Genomic DNA, 14,879 nt, shown 5'->3' with positions numbered 1-14,879 from the left:
GAGGGGGTGGAGGGGAAATCAAGGGAGGGTCCCGGAAGAGGGGGAAGGGAAAGTGCCCGGGTGTGGCTGGGGGCGGGGAGGAAGCCTTGGAGGGGAATAGTTTGCCCAAGGTGGGGTTGAGGGGGGGGGGGGAGGCCCCGGAGGGGGGGGGGGGGGGGTGGGCGGTGCAGGCAGGGGGGAGGAAAAACCAGGAGGAAAGGGAGGGAACGGGGGAAAGGAAAGGTTTGTGGGGTGGGAGGGGGGGAGGGGAGTTAGGGCGGGACAAGGAGCCAGGGCCCAAAGAAAGGGGGAGAGGAGGGGGGGGTTGGGGGGGGGAGCACCTTCCCGGAGGACGGTCTGGACCTGAGCGGCTGGACGGGGCTGGGGGGTGGCCTCGGCAGGGACTTGGGGCTCCCCCCAGGAGCTCCCCACTTGCTTCCCCTGTGGGGCACAGGGAGGGGAGGGTTCCGGGAGGCCCCCTGGGCTGGGGAGGGGGGGATCCCCTCCCCACGGGGAAACTGACCCCAGAAACCAGCGCAGAGCGTCGCGGCGCGGATGGCCTGGGGAATGCTGCCCCTGCCGGGGTAGGGGCGCACCCCCCGTTCCGCCCCCGGCAGGGGGTGCTGCCAGGGCCCCGGGCTGGCGGGGCGGGAGCCCGGCGTCCCCCGTCCCCAGAGGCGTAGCGCCGGGGGAGGCCCCCCACCCCCGTCCGAGGGCCTCCCAGGGAAGGCGGGGACCGGAAGAGGGGGGCTGGCCGGGCTTGACGGCCCCGAATGTGCGTCTTTCTCCCTGGGGGGAAACTGAGGCCACGGAGCGGACACGAGGGCCCGAGAGAGGAGCGAGGGGTCCCGGTCCTTGCTCTGGGGGCCCTTCGCGGCGCCCCTCCCCGGGGGCTTGGGAGGCGCCAGGCTCCAAGGTCCTCCCCAATCCAGCCGGGGCCCCTCCCGTCCCGACCATCCCCCAGCCCGCCCCTCGGCCCCGACCAGGCAGGGGGTCAGAGGAGCTCTTTTTCCCATGTCCCAGATGCGGAGGCCCGGCCTCCCCCCAAGAGGGCCGGGCCCCGCTGCCCCCCGTGGTGGGCCCGGCTGCTCCTGAGCCCATCCCCTCCCCTTCCCCCCGCCTCCGGCCAATCCCCAGCCTGGGGGCGGGGCCCAGGAAGGTCCCAGCGGTTGTCTCGGCCGGCCTCCCACACCCGGTGGGGGGGCCATCCGGCGGGCCCCAGCGCGCGCTGAAAGGTGAAGGACGCGCCTGGGAGGCCCCTGGAGAACTTGGACCTGGCCCCGGGCGCCCCCTCCCTCTCCCGGCCTCCGGGCCCTGCGACGCCACCGCGCAGCCGGAGGTGCTCCCTCAGAACGGGAGCCCCTGCGTCTCCCCCCCGAGCCGCCGAACAAGGTCCCGTACTGGGCTCTCTCTCCCTCGGCCCTGGCGAGCCCGGCGCCCCACGGGAAGCAGAGTCGCCCCCAGGCTCCGGGCAGAAGAAGTGCAGCCAGGACCCCTCAGACCGGGACGAGCCCCGGCTTGGATGCCCCTGATCGACTCCTCAGAAATCATGGGAACCAAGTCTGCTCCCAGCGCGGCCACCTCCCGCTTCCCGTGCCCGACGGCGGCTGTCCGGCGGGTCTCGGGGACCCCAGATGGAAGCCGGGGCTGGAAAGTGGCCGCCGCGCTCCCCTCCCAGCCCCAAAGTTACGGGTCCCCGGTGCTTCCAGAACTGTGAGCCCCAAGTGTGACTTGTGGTGCGGGGCGGGTTATCCAGCTGATGCTCGCTCGCACTCTGCCCCAAGGGGCCCTCCTCCTCCTCCTTGCTACCCAATGCTGGCGCACGCACATGTGCACACACATACAGGTACATCCGCACATGCGCACACACTCACACGCCCCTCCGAGCATCCAGTCTCCAAAAGCACTTTCACCTCTGACTTGGCAGGGCCCCAGCATCCACCCGCTCTTTATCACAAACCCCAGGGCCCCAAACCACCCAAGGGTGCCGGGCCTTCTGTTAGGCCTGAAGGGCTATTCAGTTCTTTCCACCGAGCCCTCTGGCCCCCAACTTGCCCCAACTACCCCAGCCCGAGCCCAAAAAGCTTCCCCTTTCTTTGCCCCCAGGTCCGGCAGGTGATCCCGTTTCTTTTACAGAAATCCAGATCTGGCGGACGCCCCCCATCAGCTAAGCCGGTCCCGTCCCTTCCCAGCTGTAGGGAGCTCAACCGCCAACGCCAAGGCAGGGGCCCCTTTGGACCCTGCAGCCCAGGATGGAAATCCCAAACTACAAAGCACAGGAAGGCTCCTGGCTAAGAACAGGGCTCACTGGTTGCATCTCTCATCCTCAAAGTAAGGAGGATCCGCTGAGTCCCCAAAGCACTTACTGGAGTCTGTGATTTAGAAGAATCAACTTGCAGGAAGTTTCTCCCGTTCAATTCTGCCAAGAAAAGGGAGTCCCAGCTTTGGGAATCCAAGGTCACGACCCCTGTGCTTTTCAGGTCATCTTGCTGGCCAAGGTCGTCCACTGTACATACTCCTACCCTGAGTAGGGCAGTGTCCGGGGTGACATGGGGTCTCCCCCTCCCCTCACCTCGTGGCTTTTCAGCGATTTGAAAAAAGCTTAAGAAAACATCAGGTCACAAATGAAGATTTTATTCTACCAGTAAGACCCTAGTCTAAGCTCCCGAACTTCTGCCCTCAAGGGTGTTATTACCTTCTCTAGCAGCTACAACAGTAAGTTCTGTAGGAGGAGAGCACTAAGGGGTATAAAAAACACATTAGAGAGGAGGGAGAGTGTTGGAAGGTAGACCCCCGAGCTGAGCCTTGACACAAGCGACAGATTTTCAAGAGCCCAAGGGAGGAAGGGATCCACTGGAGAAAGATGCGGCCGACTTGATGTCTTCAGCTCCAACACTATCCCACCCAAAGGAGGACTCAGCAAAGTGTTTATGCACTTGGAAGATGCTAAGTTAGCTTTCTCTCCCCCTTTTCTTCACCAATCAGCTGCGCATTTACATTTCTTTTTAATACTGGCAAGGACAGTTTTGAACATTCACCCCTGTAAAACCTTGTCTTCCAATTTTTCTCCCTCGTTTCCCTCTATGATGGCTCCCAATGATCCAATATAGGTTAAACCCGTGCAATTCTTCTAAACTCATTTTCACATTTAACACGCTCGATCTTCTGCGGTTCTTTTTAAAAATCCAAAAAATTAACAACTTCAAGATTACCGATGCCCCCCGGGCCGCCCTTAACTTCCCTCCCCACCCTCCCCCTGTCGGGGACACCCAGCCTGGCTGCCAAGCTTCTGGTTACCGGGCAACAGCTGCCCAATGGTCATTTCAAACCAGACATTCTATGCACATCTTCCTCTCAACTCTCCTCTCTGCTAAGCTTCCCTGTTTCTGTCCGGGCAGCGCCGCCCTCCCTCCCAGCTGCCCACAGCTCTCTCTCCCTCCAACCCAGTTTCCAAATCCCGTCATTTACGCCTCTCCCTCTACCGTCGCCTCTGACCCTTAGCACCTCTCCTCAGGACTACAACTGCCTCTCAATCCGATCTGCTTTAACCAACAGGCCTCCGTTAGTGCCCACCACATGCCAGGGACCGTGAACCCCGAGCTCCCGGGAGGCTGGCACTCCTCGGAGGCAGGAAGCGGGCCAGACTTCAGAGAACCCGGCCCCAACAGACACAAGGAATCTGCCCAGGGAAGACACTAGTAACTGGGGAAACCGGGAAGGCTGCTAAAGGACAACAGGAGCCGTCTTCCCCCTTCCACACAGAGAATGCCATTGTCAAACACAGGTCAGAGCACCTCCCTCCTACGTGGCGAACCCCAAGATCACCCCAAATCAGCACCTCCTGCTTGGCATCTCAAGCCCTGCACCCAAGGTAAACAGGTGCTCACCTCGTCCCGAGGGCCTTAGTCACCCCAACCATCCTGGGTACCCAGGTACCTCATCTAGACAACTCACCTGGAGGGGAGGGGCCCTCTCACCATCACCAGTAGCCAATGCAAAACTCCTCGGAGGGGAGTGGGGAGTCGGACGGTGCAGTGGGTAAGTCGGGAGAAGCCCCCCTCATACATTTAACACTTACTAGCTGTGTGGCTGGGCAAGTCACTTAACCCCAATTACCTCACAAACAAAACAAAACAAAAAATACAAAACAAAAACTTCCCTTTGTCAAAGTTCCTCCAGTCCTAAACACCCAATTCTTTTAAGAAACTTGAGGTGTCCCCCACCCACCCACGCCCCAGCTGCTAGATGTACGCCTGCAGCTTTAACACCCAGGACACAGCGGGGCAACGCTGCCATCAAGGTGGCTTGGGCCAAAGGAGCATGACACTCCCAGCTGTACCCTTCAGTCTGTGTATGAAAACGAACACCTCACCCACATTACTTATTTTCTGGAGGATTATGGGAAAGTGAACTTTGATTCTGTTTTGCTCAAAATGCATTGGGGGGTTCTTGTTCAAAAGAAACAAGAGGGGAGACTGCTGCCTCAAATGCACTCAGTGGTAACATGATTTTCTAACAGGTCTTCAGTGAACATAACTGACGTGTTCTCCCATTTTGCCTACAGTGACTGACCTCTGAAAATGGGCAGGGGGGTGCTGCCCACATCTCAGCAATGGCCGTCTTGTTCTTCCAAGGCAAGTCAAAATGGATACGATTATCCTGAATCCATCTTTTTTGTTTAGCCCCCTTGATAAATAATCCTAACAAAAAAGGGGGCAACTAAATGAACCCACTAAAAATAACTTTCCCCCACTAACCACCGAGATAAAACTCGGTAACATTGTATTACATGATAGCCTAAGAACAACATTCAGAATTTTGCTTTTAAGAAGTTAAATTCAATGCTCTAGAAATATATGGACATATTGAATCTGAATCAGCAATTTTCTTCAAAGAAAATAATATAGATAAGTCAACAATAAGGAGATATAAAGGATTTAGCTCCTTGGAGCAGAAAGCAACCGGGAGCTCCCTGAAAATGAACCAAAAATACTCACACAAAATTCTGGGATAGGCAACTATCAGTAAGGACACTGGGAATTCTCTCCTTGCCGGTCTCTGCCCAGATGATCATGAGCGCTCCTTGATTTTTAGGTGCAAAGTACTTTAGACCAAAGTGTTACATCACAATATTGTTTATTATGTGACTTTTTACAATACAAACAAAAATACAGAAATGCAATATATGAATACAGCTAAATGCAGAACGGTGACTTTTTTTCTCTTCAAGAGGCCATGATTCCCATTTCTAGTAAAATAAAGAGACTGCACACAGGTAGAAACAAGTTGGTAGTTAACTCCACATTTTTATCTAGAAATGACCTATTAATGCATTTTTCCTGCTACTTACCATAAAGTGTAAAAAGGGAGTTAAAGGAAAGTTTTACTCGCTGGTTCCTACCATATGAAAGACGCTATATTCTATTTAGCAGGGCCAATATACGGAAAATATCTAAATTTAAATGTTATTACAAAAATGAAGCAGTAATGAGAGTCTTCTGGCTAAAGAAGTCACTAAATTGAGAAGAGCATATATTTAAAGAATTCCAAACAAGAAAGGGCTGTTATAAAAAGCTTTTAGGTGCAGTGGAAGCTTATAGGGTTTTTTTTTCCATGTGTATTTTTAAACAATGGAAGTGTCAAAAAAGAGGGTCAGCTGTGTTAGACTAGGTCACGTTCTCATCTGCGGAGAAGTCTAAGGGAGAGAGAGAGAGACACAGAGAGAGAAGCACAGTTTGTATCAGAGTATGGCGAGTTCTCCTCCACGCAAACCTTCCAGAGTCCTTTTATTTTGGAATATCCTGTAAACAATTAAACCACCAGAACATGATTGTACAACAGTAAAATGTTCTCTTGCATTAAAGTGAAGATATCTGTTAAAAAAAAAAAAAAAAATTTGGAAAAGTACTTAGAGGTGTTTACTTCTAAGTACGCCGACACCACGAGGCAATTCAAGGCATCTTAATCTCCATTAACCGGAAAAAAAAAAAAAAAAAAAAAAACTAAAAAAAAAAACTTTGTCATGCTGTTAAATCCATCATTATGGATACAAATGGTGCAAAATTGGTCAAAGGGATCCAACAAACACTGACGTCCAGGCTGGCAGATTGGCAACTCCTACGTAACTGGTGGTAGAACGGGTCTAAAAGATCTTCCCTTTCTTCTTGTTCTTTTCCAAAGTTCTAAGAAGAAGAAAAAGCATCCAAGGTCAACACCAATGGCCTGAAACCCCCCCTCCCCCCACCAAGCCTGTTCAGCTGAGGACCAAACCACAGGCAAAGTTCCCCCAGTCTCACTCCGAAGCAGAAAGGAACACAAGCTGGCTGAGGGCATCTTGGCACCTGGAGTCTGCTATCTGCTCCCCCCACTCTTGGAGCTGCCAAGGATCCCAAGCAGCACAAAGAGCAGCCCCCCAAGGCCTCAGGACTCGATGCCTTTGGGCACCAAAGAGCCTGGGGGCTGGGCTGCTCCCACCCAGTATTTAGAGTTTAGAAATGACCTTTTCCCATCACACCCCAAAGTACTTTATTTTGCAGAATTACACCCACAGGATCACAGGCATCAAGTCTCGAGGAGTCCCGAGAGCCCATTAAGCCTAAGGCCTTCATTTCATCAAGGAGAAAACTGAGGCCCTGAGGGAGGAGTAACCTGGAGCTGCTCGAGCGGACACTGCCGCCTCTGTTCCTTTCCCAATATATGGACCCAGAAGTCTCCCAAGGGTGAGCTGCTTTTTCTGGTGACTCGCTATCAAACTCATGGAAACAGAAAGCCCGGCTCCAATCTCAGAGGAGCTACAGATGCCACTTGCTCTTTCCAAAACGCCTCAAAAAAGGGAATCCCACGAGTTACCTGGAAGAATTCTGTTGTTCCAAAATACGCTGCTGCGTTTCCCAGTTGGCTTTGTCATCCTCAAACTGACGCCGTTTCTCCTCCAATTCCTTGTGCTGTGCCTCTAGGTTCTTCTTCATTTGCTCATGACGCCGCTGGAGCTAAAGCACAAAAGAAACATCCCCAAATGGAGAAAATCAGGAGGCAACAGGTGAAAACACAGCAGGGCCCTGTGACTGCTGGGAAGCCCCTCCCCCCATCACAAGTGGGACTTTCTTGTCTAGGAAAGACATCAGGAAGAAGGAGAGGTGGCAAGCCTCAGGTAACCTCCCTACCACTGGGGAAACAGGCATAGTCCTTTCTGCAGGCAGCCAGGCTAACGCTGAACCTAAGGTCAGATCTTGGGTCAGCCCTTGAGGGCCACCCTAGGGGCCCAGAGAGCCACTAAGGACAAGCTGCTCAATTGCCCCCTGGGGGCTTCAGCACCCACTGCCTGAGAGGCTCCGGGCTAACATCCCGCAAAACATGTACCCTGAAGGAGTCTGGCGGGAGTAAACAGGGCAAACTCTCTCAGGGCCCTCCCTGGAGGAACAGCAGGTATACAAGCTGTGGCAAATCTGGTCATTAATGACCTTTGCCCTTTGGGAAAGGTCATGGACAGAGAGCTACACCTATATCTTAGTTAGGTCTTGATGGCAACTTCTGCCAAGCTGGGGGACGGCCTCTGGATCCATCTTCCTTAAGAACCTTAGGCCTTTGTCATCAGATAGGGCAGGAGTATAAAGAAACTCAAAACTGTTGGCTTTGGAAAAAGGTTTATTGGAAGAGGTTAAAACTAGTAATTAAAATGAAGATTATAAAGTCTTTGCTGTTGGTCATTGAAATGTTCCTCATTGCCCAAAATGAGATGATGGTACTTTAGGGAGAATACCTCGGCTTCAGAGTCTTTCAGCTTCTGCACTTTTTCTTTGACCTTCATCTCAAACACCTGCTCCATCTCCATCTCCATCTTCTTCATCTTGGCCACATGCTCCCTTCTTTCTTCCTCCATCTGGGCCAGGGGACTCCTGCCGGCACGATAAAAACCAGTTTGGCTCGTTAACTACGGGAAGACCCAATCTCTAGCTTCAACGCACAACCAAGATCAAAACTGAGGTGGCCAAAACCAAGGTGGTGGGGCTCAGTCTCCCTCTGGTTTCTGAAAACAAGTCTGTGAATGTCCCTCTTCTTGAAATTGCCCTAACATTATTCAGGACAACTGGTTTCCAGACAGACAATATTATGCCACGCTGTTCTAGGGGCCCCTGGGATCATCTCAGCCCCCCAAGGCTCCCACCGGTCAAGAGGCCTTGGCTTAGCTGTGGTCAAAAATCTGTAACATAATTTGGGCTGCCTAGAACCTAAACTAAAAACACAGGTGAGAGACCCAAGAGACAGCAATCGATGGTTTGTGGTCACAGAGATGGCGTTTTGTAACAGGTAGGATAAGCAAAGCAAAATGAGAAGAGATGGGGATGTTTTAAAGGTCATTTAGAGAAGCAAGCCATGAGAAAAAGGCTGGAATGATTTAAAATGTGGTTTTTTTCTTTTCTTTGGGGGAAAAGGACAGTAATGAGACTAAGTTGTACTTATTTAAATATTGAAATTGTAAGCAATACTTATCACTTATTCTAAGACAGTGATACTACCTAGAACTTTTTGAATAAACCAGAGGAACTGATAACCTGAAAACCCACGTCCAGACCTGCATCAGCCCCCTCCTGAGGACCTTCTGCAGACTGTAGGGTTTCTCCCTTTCCCCATTCCCTTCTATCTCACAAGCAATATCCTTAGGGAGAGATTTCTAAGTCTCCTAACAAAGGCTCCTGGGTGACGCAAACACAGAAAGGCTTAGAAGAACATGAACACATCCATCCAACTTCATTTTCAACAGCCAAGGAGCAGACGTGGCTGCCTTTCCCTTAGGCTTCACAATGGAAGCTCAGTGCTCTGGGCTGCTGCTATCGTGCTGCGAAGATGGGGAGCATAGCCCCTGGCATGGAAGGAGCAGTTTTGCCTCCTGGCCCAGCAAGGTAAAGGGACAGAGAGAGAATTAGACATTGGGTGAACTCCCAGGAGGCTAAGAGGGCACAAAAGCGACCACTTAACAATCAAGGCTGTCTCAGCTCCAATAACAGAACTTAATCAGGTAGATGCTAGTCTGACCTGCCTTGGACTCCTAAAATTCTCGGGTGGTCTGAACATGGTCAGCTTCTCCTTGGAAGATACACACACACGGGGCTGGCAAAACTGATGTTCACCTGAATTGGGTGAACAAGCTCAAGAAACCAGAATTCAGAAAGAAAAGGAGATTTCCCTATCTGTCCCAATGTGTTTATAAAACCCAATTTTTTCCAAAGAAAGGGAGCCAATTTACAAAACCAGGACAAATATGTTTTCTAGGATTTGCATCTAAAGTCATAGTCAGGAGGTGTCTGTTCCACAGAAACTGTTACCTGACTGTGAGAATCAAATGAGCTCTCTGCAAAGCACTTAGCACTTTTTTTTAGGAAAATCTTTTCAATTGCATTGTGGTGCTTGCACCCGGTGCTCAACAAACACGTTCAACATAGTTGTTGATCTTAACTAAGTGAGGGGAGACAAAGAAAACTCAGTCCGGACAAGCTCTTCTGGAAGATGCTCTGACACAGTGGAAGGGAATGGGGCTTGAGGGGTCAGGGGGTAAGCTCTGCTATCAAACTCAAACCACAGAATCTTTCCTCACTGAACAGTGACAGTGACCAGCCCAAGAATAGGGCCACCATCTAGGAAAGACACTCGAACTTCGGAAGGTTGGCCCATGCTTTAGGAGGTCCTTAAGTTGAAACTTCTGGGTTGCTAGAAATAGTTAGAAAGAATGGAGGCTTTTGGGCTATTACAAAAGCTGTCAATTCTTTGTTTCATCATTTCTAGACCTAAACATTCAAAATTCTTGGGGATTAAAATAAACTGCTTAACTCTGGAATAATTAAAATGAGCACTTAACATGTCTTTGGGTGCATCGAGACCCATTTAATCAAATGTAGCACTCCACAGTGAGCGAGCTGCCACACGCAGGATCTCACCTCTGCTTTGAGGACACAAACCAACCAGGTGATAAAAAGCTCCATCTAAGAGGGGGTGGGCCTGGGAGGCACCAAACCAGCTGGTGACACAGTGGATAGAGTGCTAGGCCTGGAATCAGGAAGATCTGAATTCAAGTTGTTCCTCAGACCCTTCAAAGCTGTGACTCTATCTGCCTCCGTGTCCTTAACTTAAAATGGGGATATGAGCACTTTCTTCCCAAGAGGTGCCTTACCCTGGAGTAGAAGGCACTTGGGCTAAGGGAGGCCAGGCTGTAAATCCTCTCCTCAGCCAGCCCTATGTCCTAAAGTCCAGGGCTAATCACACATCCCCCCCCCCCCCCCCCCCCCCCCCCCCCCCAACCTCAAGAGTCCTCCCTAACCTGGTCCCCCTTTCCCAACTCAGCAAGACCAGGTGTTGGCTGTCTCACAAGATGCTGCTGCTCCAAGTCTGGGAGCTTCTGCCACCTGTGCCCGCCCTCCCTGCTTCAAAGCTTGGCCAAGGACTCCCACCTGGCCAGGCCATTCCTGATGCCCACAACTAGGCCTGCTGCTCCTGTCTTCCATTACTGCTCTGTGTATCTGTTTCTATGGTGCATCCATGCAGGCACATAATGGCTCTGGAGTCTGAGGGCCTTTGCTACTAGGTGAGCCTCAGTTTTCCCGTCTGTAAAACAGGGAGTTGGGCTAAATGGACACCTCCGCCCCCACCCCCCCACCCCTATTGGCACCTCCATCCATCTACCTCTAAACTAAGCTCCAGTGACTCTTCATTTGGGCTGGGGGAAGGCAAGGGAAGAGCTGGAGGTAACTGGAAAGAAATGGGGTGTAAGGCAAAGGAAAACGCTTAGGGGAAAAGGTAATGGCAAGTTTGGGGCACCTGCAGAATGTTCAGGTGGAGGAGGGAGGCAGCTGCTGGGAGGTCCTACTTCAAGCCCTAGGAACCAAGGAGGCCCATGAAAGAGAAACAAAGGGAAAGGGGTCGGAGGTGACCCACGGAACAAAGAGAAAATGGCCATTGTCAGGCCCCCCAGTGCCGCAGAGAGCCAAGGGAGAAACTGATTAACAGAGAAGTTTAATGAACAATTTGCACATCAGATTTTAAAGGCTTAAGCAGCAATATAACAGCCCTACAAGAAAAACCAATCCTGAGAATTCAGAGACAATTCTAACGGGATTTTATGTGCCACCAAGAGCTATTAGCAAGCCCCCGGTGACAATTTAGTTCTCTATCGGAGAACTCTATCGGAACTCCATCATCAGCTCTATTGGAAATTGAGGACGACCATGTTTTGTGATCAAGCCACAAAAATCAGGATGCTGAAGACAGGAGGACCGTGGCCTTTCCTCATTTAACAGCTGAGTGAAGACCTGCCTGGAAGGGACTTTCTTGGGGTCACACATGACACTGGGCCTCTGACTCCAGAGGGACCATGAAAAATGAGTTTAAGTACTTGCTGAATAAACTCATACCAAATGCACAGCTTCATTTAATCTAAACAGAAAACAGTAGCAGGCGTTTTAATTTTGCATGATGTTCTGACACTTTAAAATGAGGAAGGGTCTTCACGCCTGCCAGTCTGGTGCACACCAGAGCCCTGCATACATAAGCAGCCTCTTTTGCATGTGCACGTCACCTTTGCAGAGTCTCAGTGATAAAAAATATAAAACAGATCAGCCTTGGCGAGCCCCCCAAAGCAGCCTTCACAAAACGGCAGCTCAAAGAGGGAACTCTGAGGTTCAGGCTAAAAGGGCTCTGGGATTGCAGTAGGAAGAGAAATGACTAAATGCCTACTGTACGTAAAGAAAAATGCTAGGGAAGAGGAAAAAGACAATTTAAAATTAAATATGACCTCGCAGAAGAGGACAAATACAATGGTGAATGTCAGTCTCCCCACCAGGAGGAGAACACAGTGGGCAGGAGCCAGAAAACCCCCAGGGCCGAGCCCAGCTCTGCTAGGCCAAGGCCTTTCCTTCCCAGGATGCTGTCCATTGTACCACCACCCCGCTGGGGTTGGATGGGGGGGCTTTCCGAAACGCCTTGGGATGTCCCAGGGCATTGCCAGGTGAGGCAGAGGAAGCCTTCACCATCTCAAGAGAAACAACTTTACCCTCTCCCACAAGGACATGGTAAATGGTGGAAGCTAGGCAGGAGCTGCTCCCAGCCTGACCTAGACTCCCCTGAAGGGAGCCCCAGGCCCAACCCCATTCCCTATTGGCCCTCTCGCCATCCCCGCTCACTTGGTCAGCTGTCCCTTGTTCTTGTTATTGTCCACCCCGTTGTACGTCACGGCTGCCAGCTTCCGGCTCCTGTAGTTCTCATAGTGCACGTTGTTAGTCACGTCCTTCAGGTCCTGCATGTGGGTTCTGTCACAACAGAGACAACAGCAAGTGTTTGCTCCTGCTTTACACACGGGTGTGAGGGGAGGCCCCCTGGGTCTGAGGGTGGGCTCTGGAAGGCTTTCCTACCAGATGACAACTGTAGAAGGCCACAGAAAACTCATTTTTCTGAAATTAAGTTGTTTCAGTAATAATTCAGTGAAATATCAATTAAGGCACATCAGGCTCACAGGTGGCTTCAAGATGAGATGTTCTGTGAGAAGTTATTCAGCTGCCCCAACTAGCTTTCCATCAACTCCTCTTCTGCCGATCATAGTACGGTTATTAGCAATTGCCAAAGAACTAGAATCATGAAATCAGGGTCAAGACCGGAAATGACCTCACGGCTCATCATCAAGCCACAAGAGAAAAGGACGAGGGCCCAACGAGGGCCCTTATTAGCATGATTACCACAAAACAACTGCCCTCTGAGCAAAGACCATGCCGGTGGTTAAGACAACTATAAGCATAGCTACTACTTGCAAAGTACTTTACACATCTTCCTTTAAAATGCTTTTCTAGGGGTCTGTCAATAAAAAGTTACTTAATAAAAAAAAAAAAAAAAAGAAAGAAAAAAAAATAAAATAAAATGCTTTTCTAAAGAAGAAAAAAACAATGGTCATTTTCAATCTCACTTTAAGAAGAACAAAAAGTTCTGGAAGAAGTGATGTGAGTTCACCTCCTGTTGGGCTTCTCAGGCAACATGGGAGCACTGGACCCAAAGTCATTAGACACAGTCATTCCCACCCATCTTCTGGGGCCTCAGTTTCCTAATCTGTAAAACAGGGATAACAGCCTCTCAACCACCTCTCGGGGTTACTCTAGGACAAAATGAGATACTTGTAAAGCCCGTTTGAGTTTGTAAACCTTCCCAATGCTCACGATGGTGATGCCTTGGGCCCATCAGAGCCCTGTCCAAGCCGGAGCCTGGCCTAGCTGAGCTGGAAGGGGCTGCGCTCAGAAGGCACACACAGGCTTGTGAATGGGTCTCACGAGCCTGAAACATGTGTCTGCCCCCTTGGCCCTTCCTCTCCCTACCCCCAAGCCCACCCCGCAGCATTCTGGATCGCTCACCCTCCTCATCTGCACTTCTCTAGGCTTGTGTCCCATCCTAGCTGGAACCCCAGTCCTCCTCCATCTAGGACTATTAATTCAGCCCATCTGGAGTTTTTTGTACAGAGCTGTGTGCTCCCTGCCTGTTCCCACTGGACTGGCAGTGGGGATTGCCTTGACCTCTCTATGAAGCCCCCACACAAAAGGAGATGCTTCATAAGCACTAGCTTACTGACTGATTAAATAAAGGGGAACAGAGGAGTAGTGACAGGGGCTTGTTGCTGAACACCACAGAAAGCCCCCAACCTCTGACCAGAACCAGAAAGAAATATCAAATGACTTCTGGATAAAACCTGACAAGGTCTGAAGTGCAGACACCCCCAGGATCGCTCCACAGAAACTCCCAGTGGGGAGCCTGGGGCGAGCTGGGGGAGGCTGGAGCTTCAGCCTGAACCAGAAACTTTCACCTCCTGGACTGTTTGTGCAGTCGGGTTCCGAGTCCCAGAAGATGGAGCATTCCCATCTGATTGGGAATCCCAGGCCTGGCTATGTGCCAGGGATGAAGCCCTGGGAGGGAAGGAACCAGCACACTGGGAGTGAGTGAGTGAGTGTATGTAGGGGGAAAGGAGAGGGGAGGGAGAGGAGCCACACTTTGCAGGAAGGTGAAGTTTGTCAGAGGGGAGAACTTACACTAATAATTCTCATTAAGGAAAAATGAACAAGAAAAGAAGAAAGATCCCAAGCACAGAAACTTACTACAGAAACAGGGAAGCCCAGGGTTCACCTTCAGAGGACACTGAATTAAGGGGAAAAAGCTTCTACCCCAAAGAGTGCTGTGAAATGGTCCCTGCCCAGAGAGAATTCATAGAACTCAAAAGAAAATTTAAAAATCAAATGTGAAGCTTTGAGGAAAAACTAAACTTAAAAACTATCCAAGAAAAACAAGATTAAAAAAAAAAAGTTAACCAACTACAAAAGGAGATATAGAAGCCTTAAAGATGAAAATAACTCTTTGAAAATTATAACTGGGCAATGGGAAGCCAGTGAAGCTAAGCTAGAGCAAGAAAGAACAAAACAAAATACAAAGAATGAAAAAATAGGGGCAGCTAGGTGGCGCAGTTCAAATCTGGCCTAGACACTTAACACTTCCTAGCTGTGTGACCTGGACAAGTCACTTAATAAGCCCCAATTGCCACAAAACAAAACAAAACAAAAAACAAAAAACAAAACAAAACAAAAAAAAAAAAACACCAGCATGTGAAAATCTTATAAGAAAAACAACACATCTGGAGAACAGATCAAGAAGAGAAACATAATTAACAATTAGACTACCTGAATGCTGTGAGCAAAAAAAGAACCTTGACACAATAATGCAATAAATAATCCAAGAAAATTGCCCTATGGGGACAGTTGAAATAGAAAAACCCACCGATCACCACCTCAAACAGATCCTCTGTGGAAAAACACATAAAAACATTATTGTCAAATTTTAGAACCCCCAGATGAAAGAGGAAATTCTGCAAGAAACAAGGAAAAAAT

At 50.4% G+C, this 14,879-nt stretch overlaps 1 protein-coding gene and 1 long non-coding RNA gene across 4 annotated transcripts in view; one reads left to right on the top strand and one right to left on the bottom strand.

Annotated features, from left to right (window-relative positions):
- Nucleotides 1–3,080: 3,080 nt before the first annotated feature.
- On the top strand, nt 3,081–5,615 carry LOC116421522. The gene is made up of 2 exons (XR_004231910.1): nt 3,081–3,850; nt 4,544–5,615. It is a non-coding gene; the product is annotated as an uncharacterized LOC116421522 (long non-coding RNA).
- SEPTIN7 (septin 7) overlaps nt 5,099–14,879 on the bottom strand; it is a 68,715-nt gene continuing 58,934 nt past the window's right edge. For all 3 annotated transcript variants that reach the window (XM_031951689.1, XM_031951685.1, XM_023498535.2), the window contains 4 exons: nt 12,150–12,275; nt 7,739–7,874; nt 6,829–6,968; nt 5,099–6,161 (listed from right to left, as the gene is read on the bottom strand). In XM_031951689.1, coding sequence (XP_031807549.1) covers nt 6,122–6,161; nt 6,829–6,968; nt 7,739–7,874; nt 12,150–12,275 — 442 coding nt within the window. In that variant the 3' untranslated portion in view covers nt 5,099–6,121. The remainder of the gene's footprint in view (nt 6,162–6,828; nt 6,969–7,738; nt 7,875–12,149; nt 12,276–14,879) is intronic.

This window comes from Sarcophilus harrisii, chromosome 1 (genome assembly GCF_902635505.1).
Source record: "Sarcophilus harrisii chromosome 1, mSarHar1.11, whole genome shotgun sequence".
Taxonomy (NCBI): Eukaryota; Metazoa; Chordata; class Mammalia; order Dasyuromorphia; family Dasyuridae; genus Sarcophilus; species Sarcophilus harrisii.
Note: the sequence above shows the minus strand (reverse complement) of the source record. Positions and strands in the feature narration are given on the sequence as shown.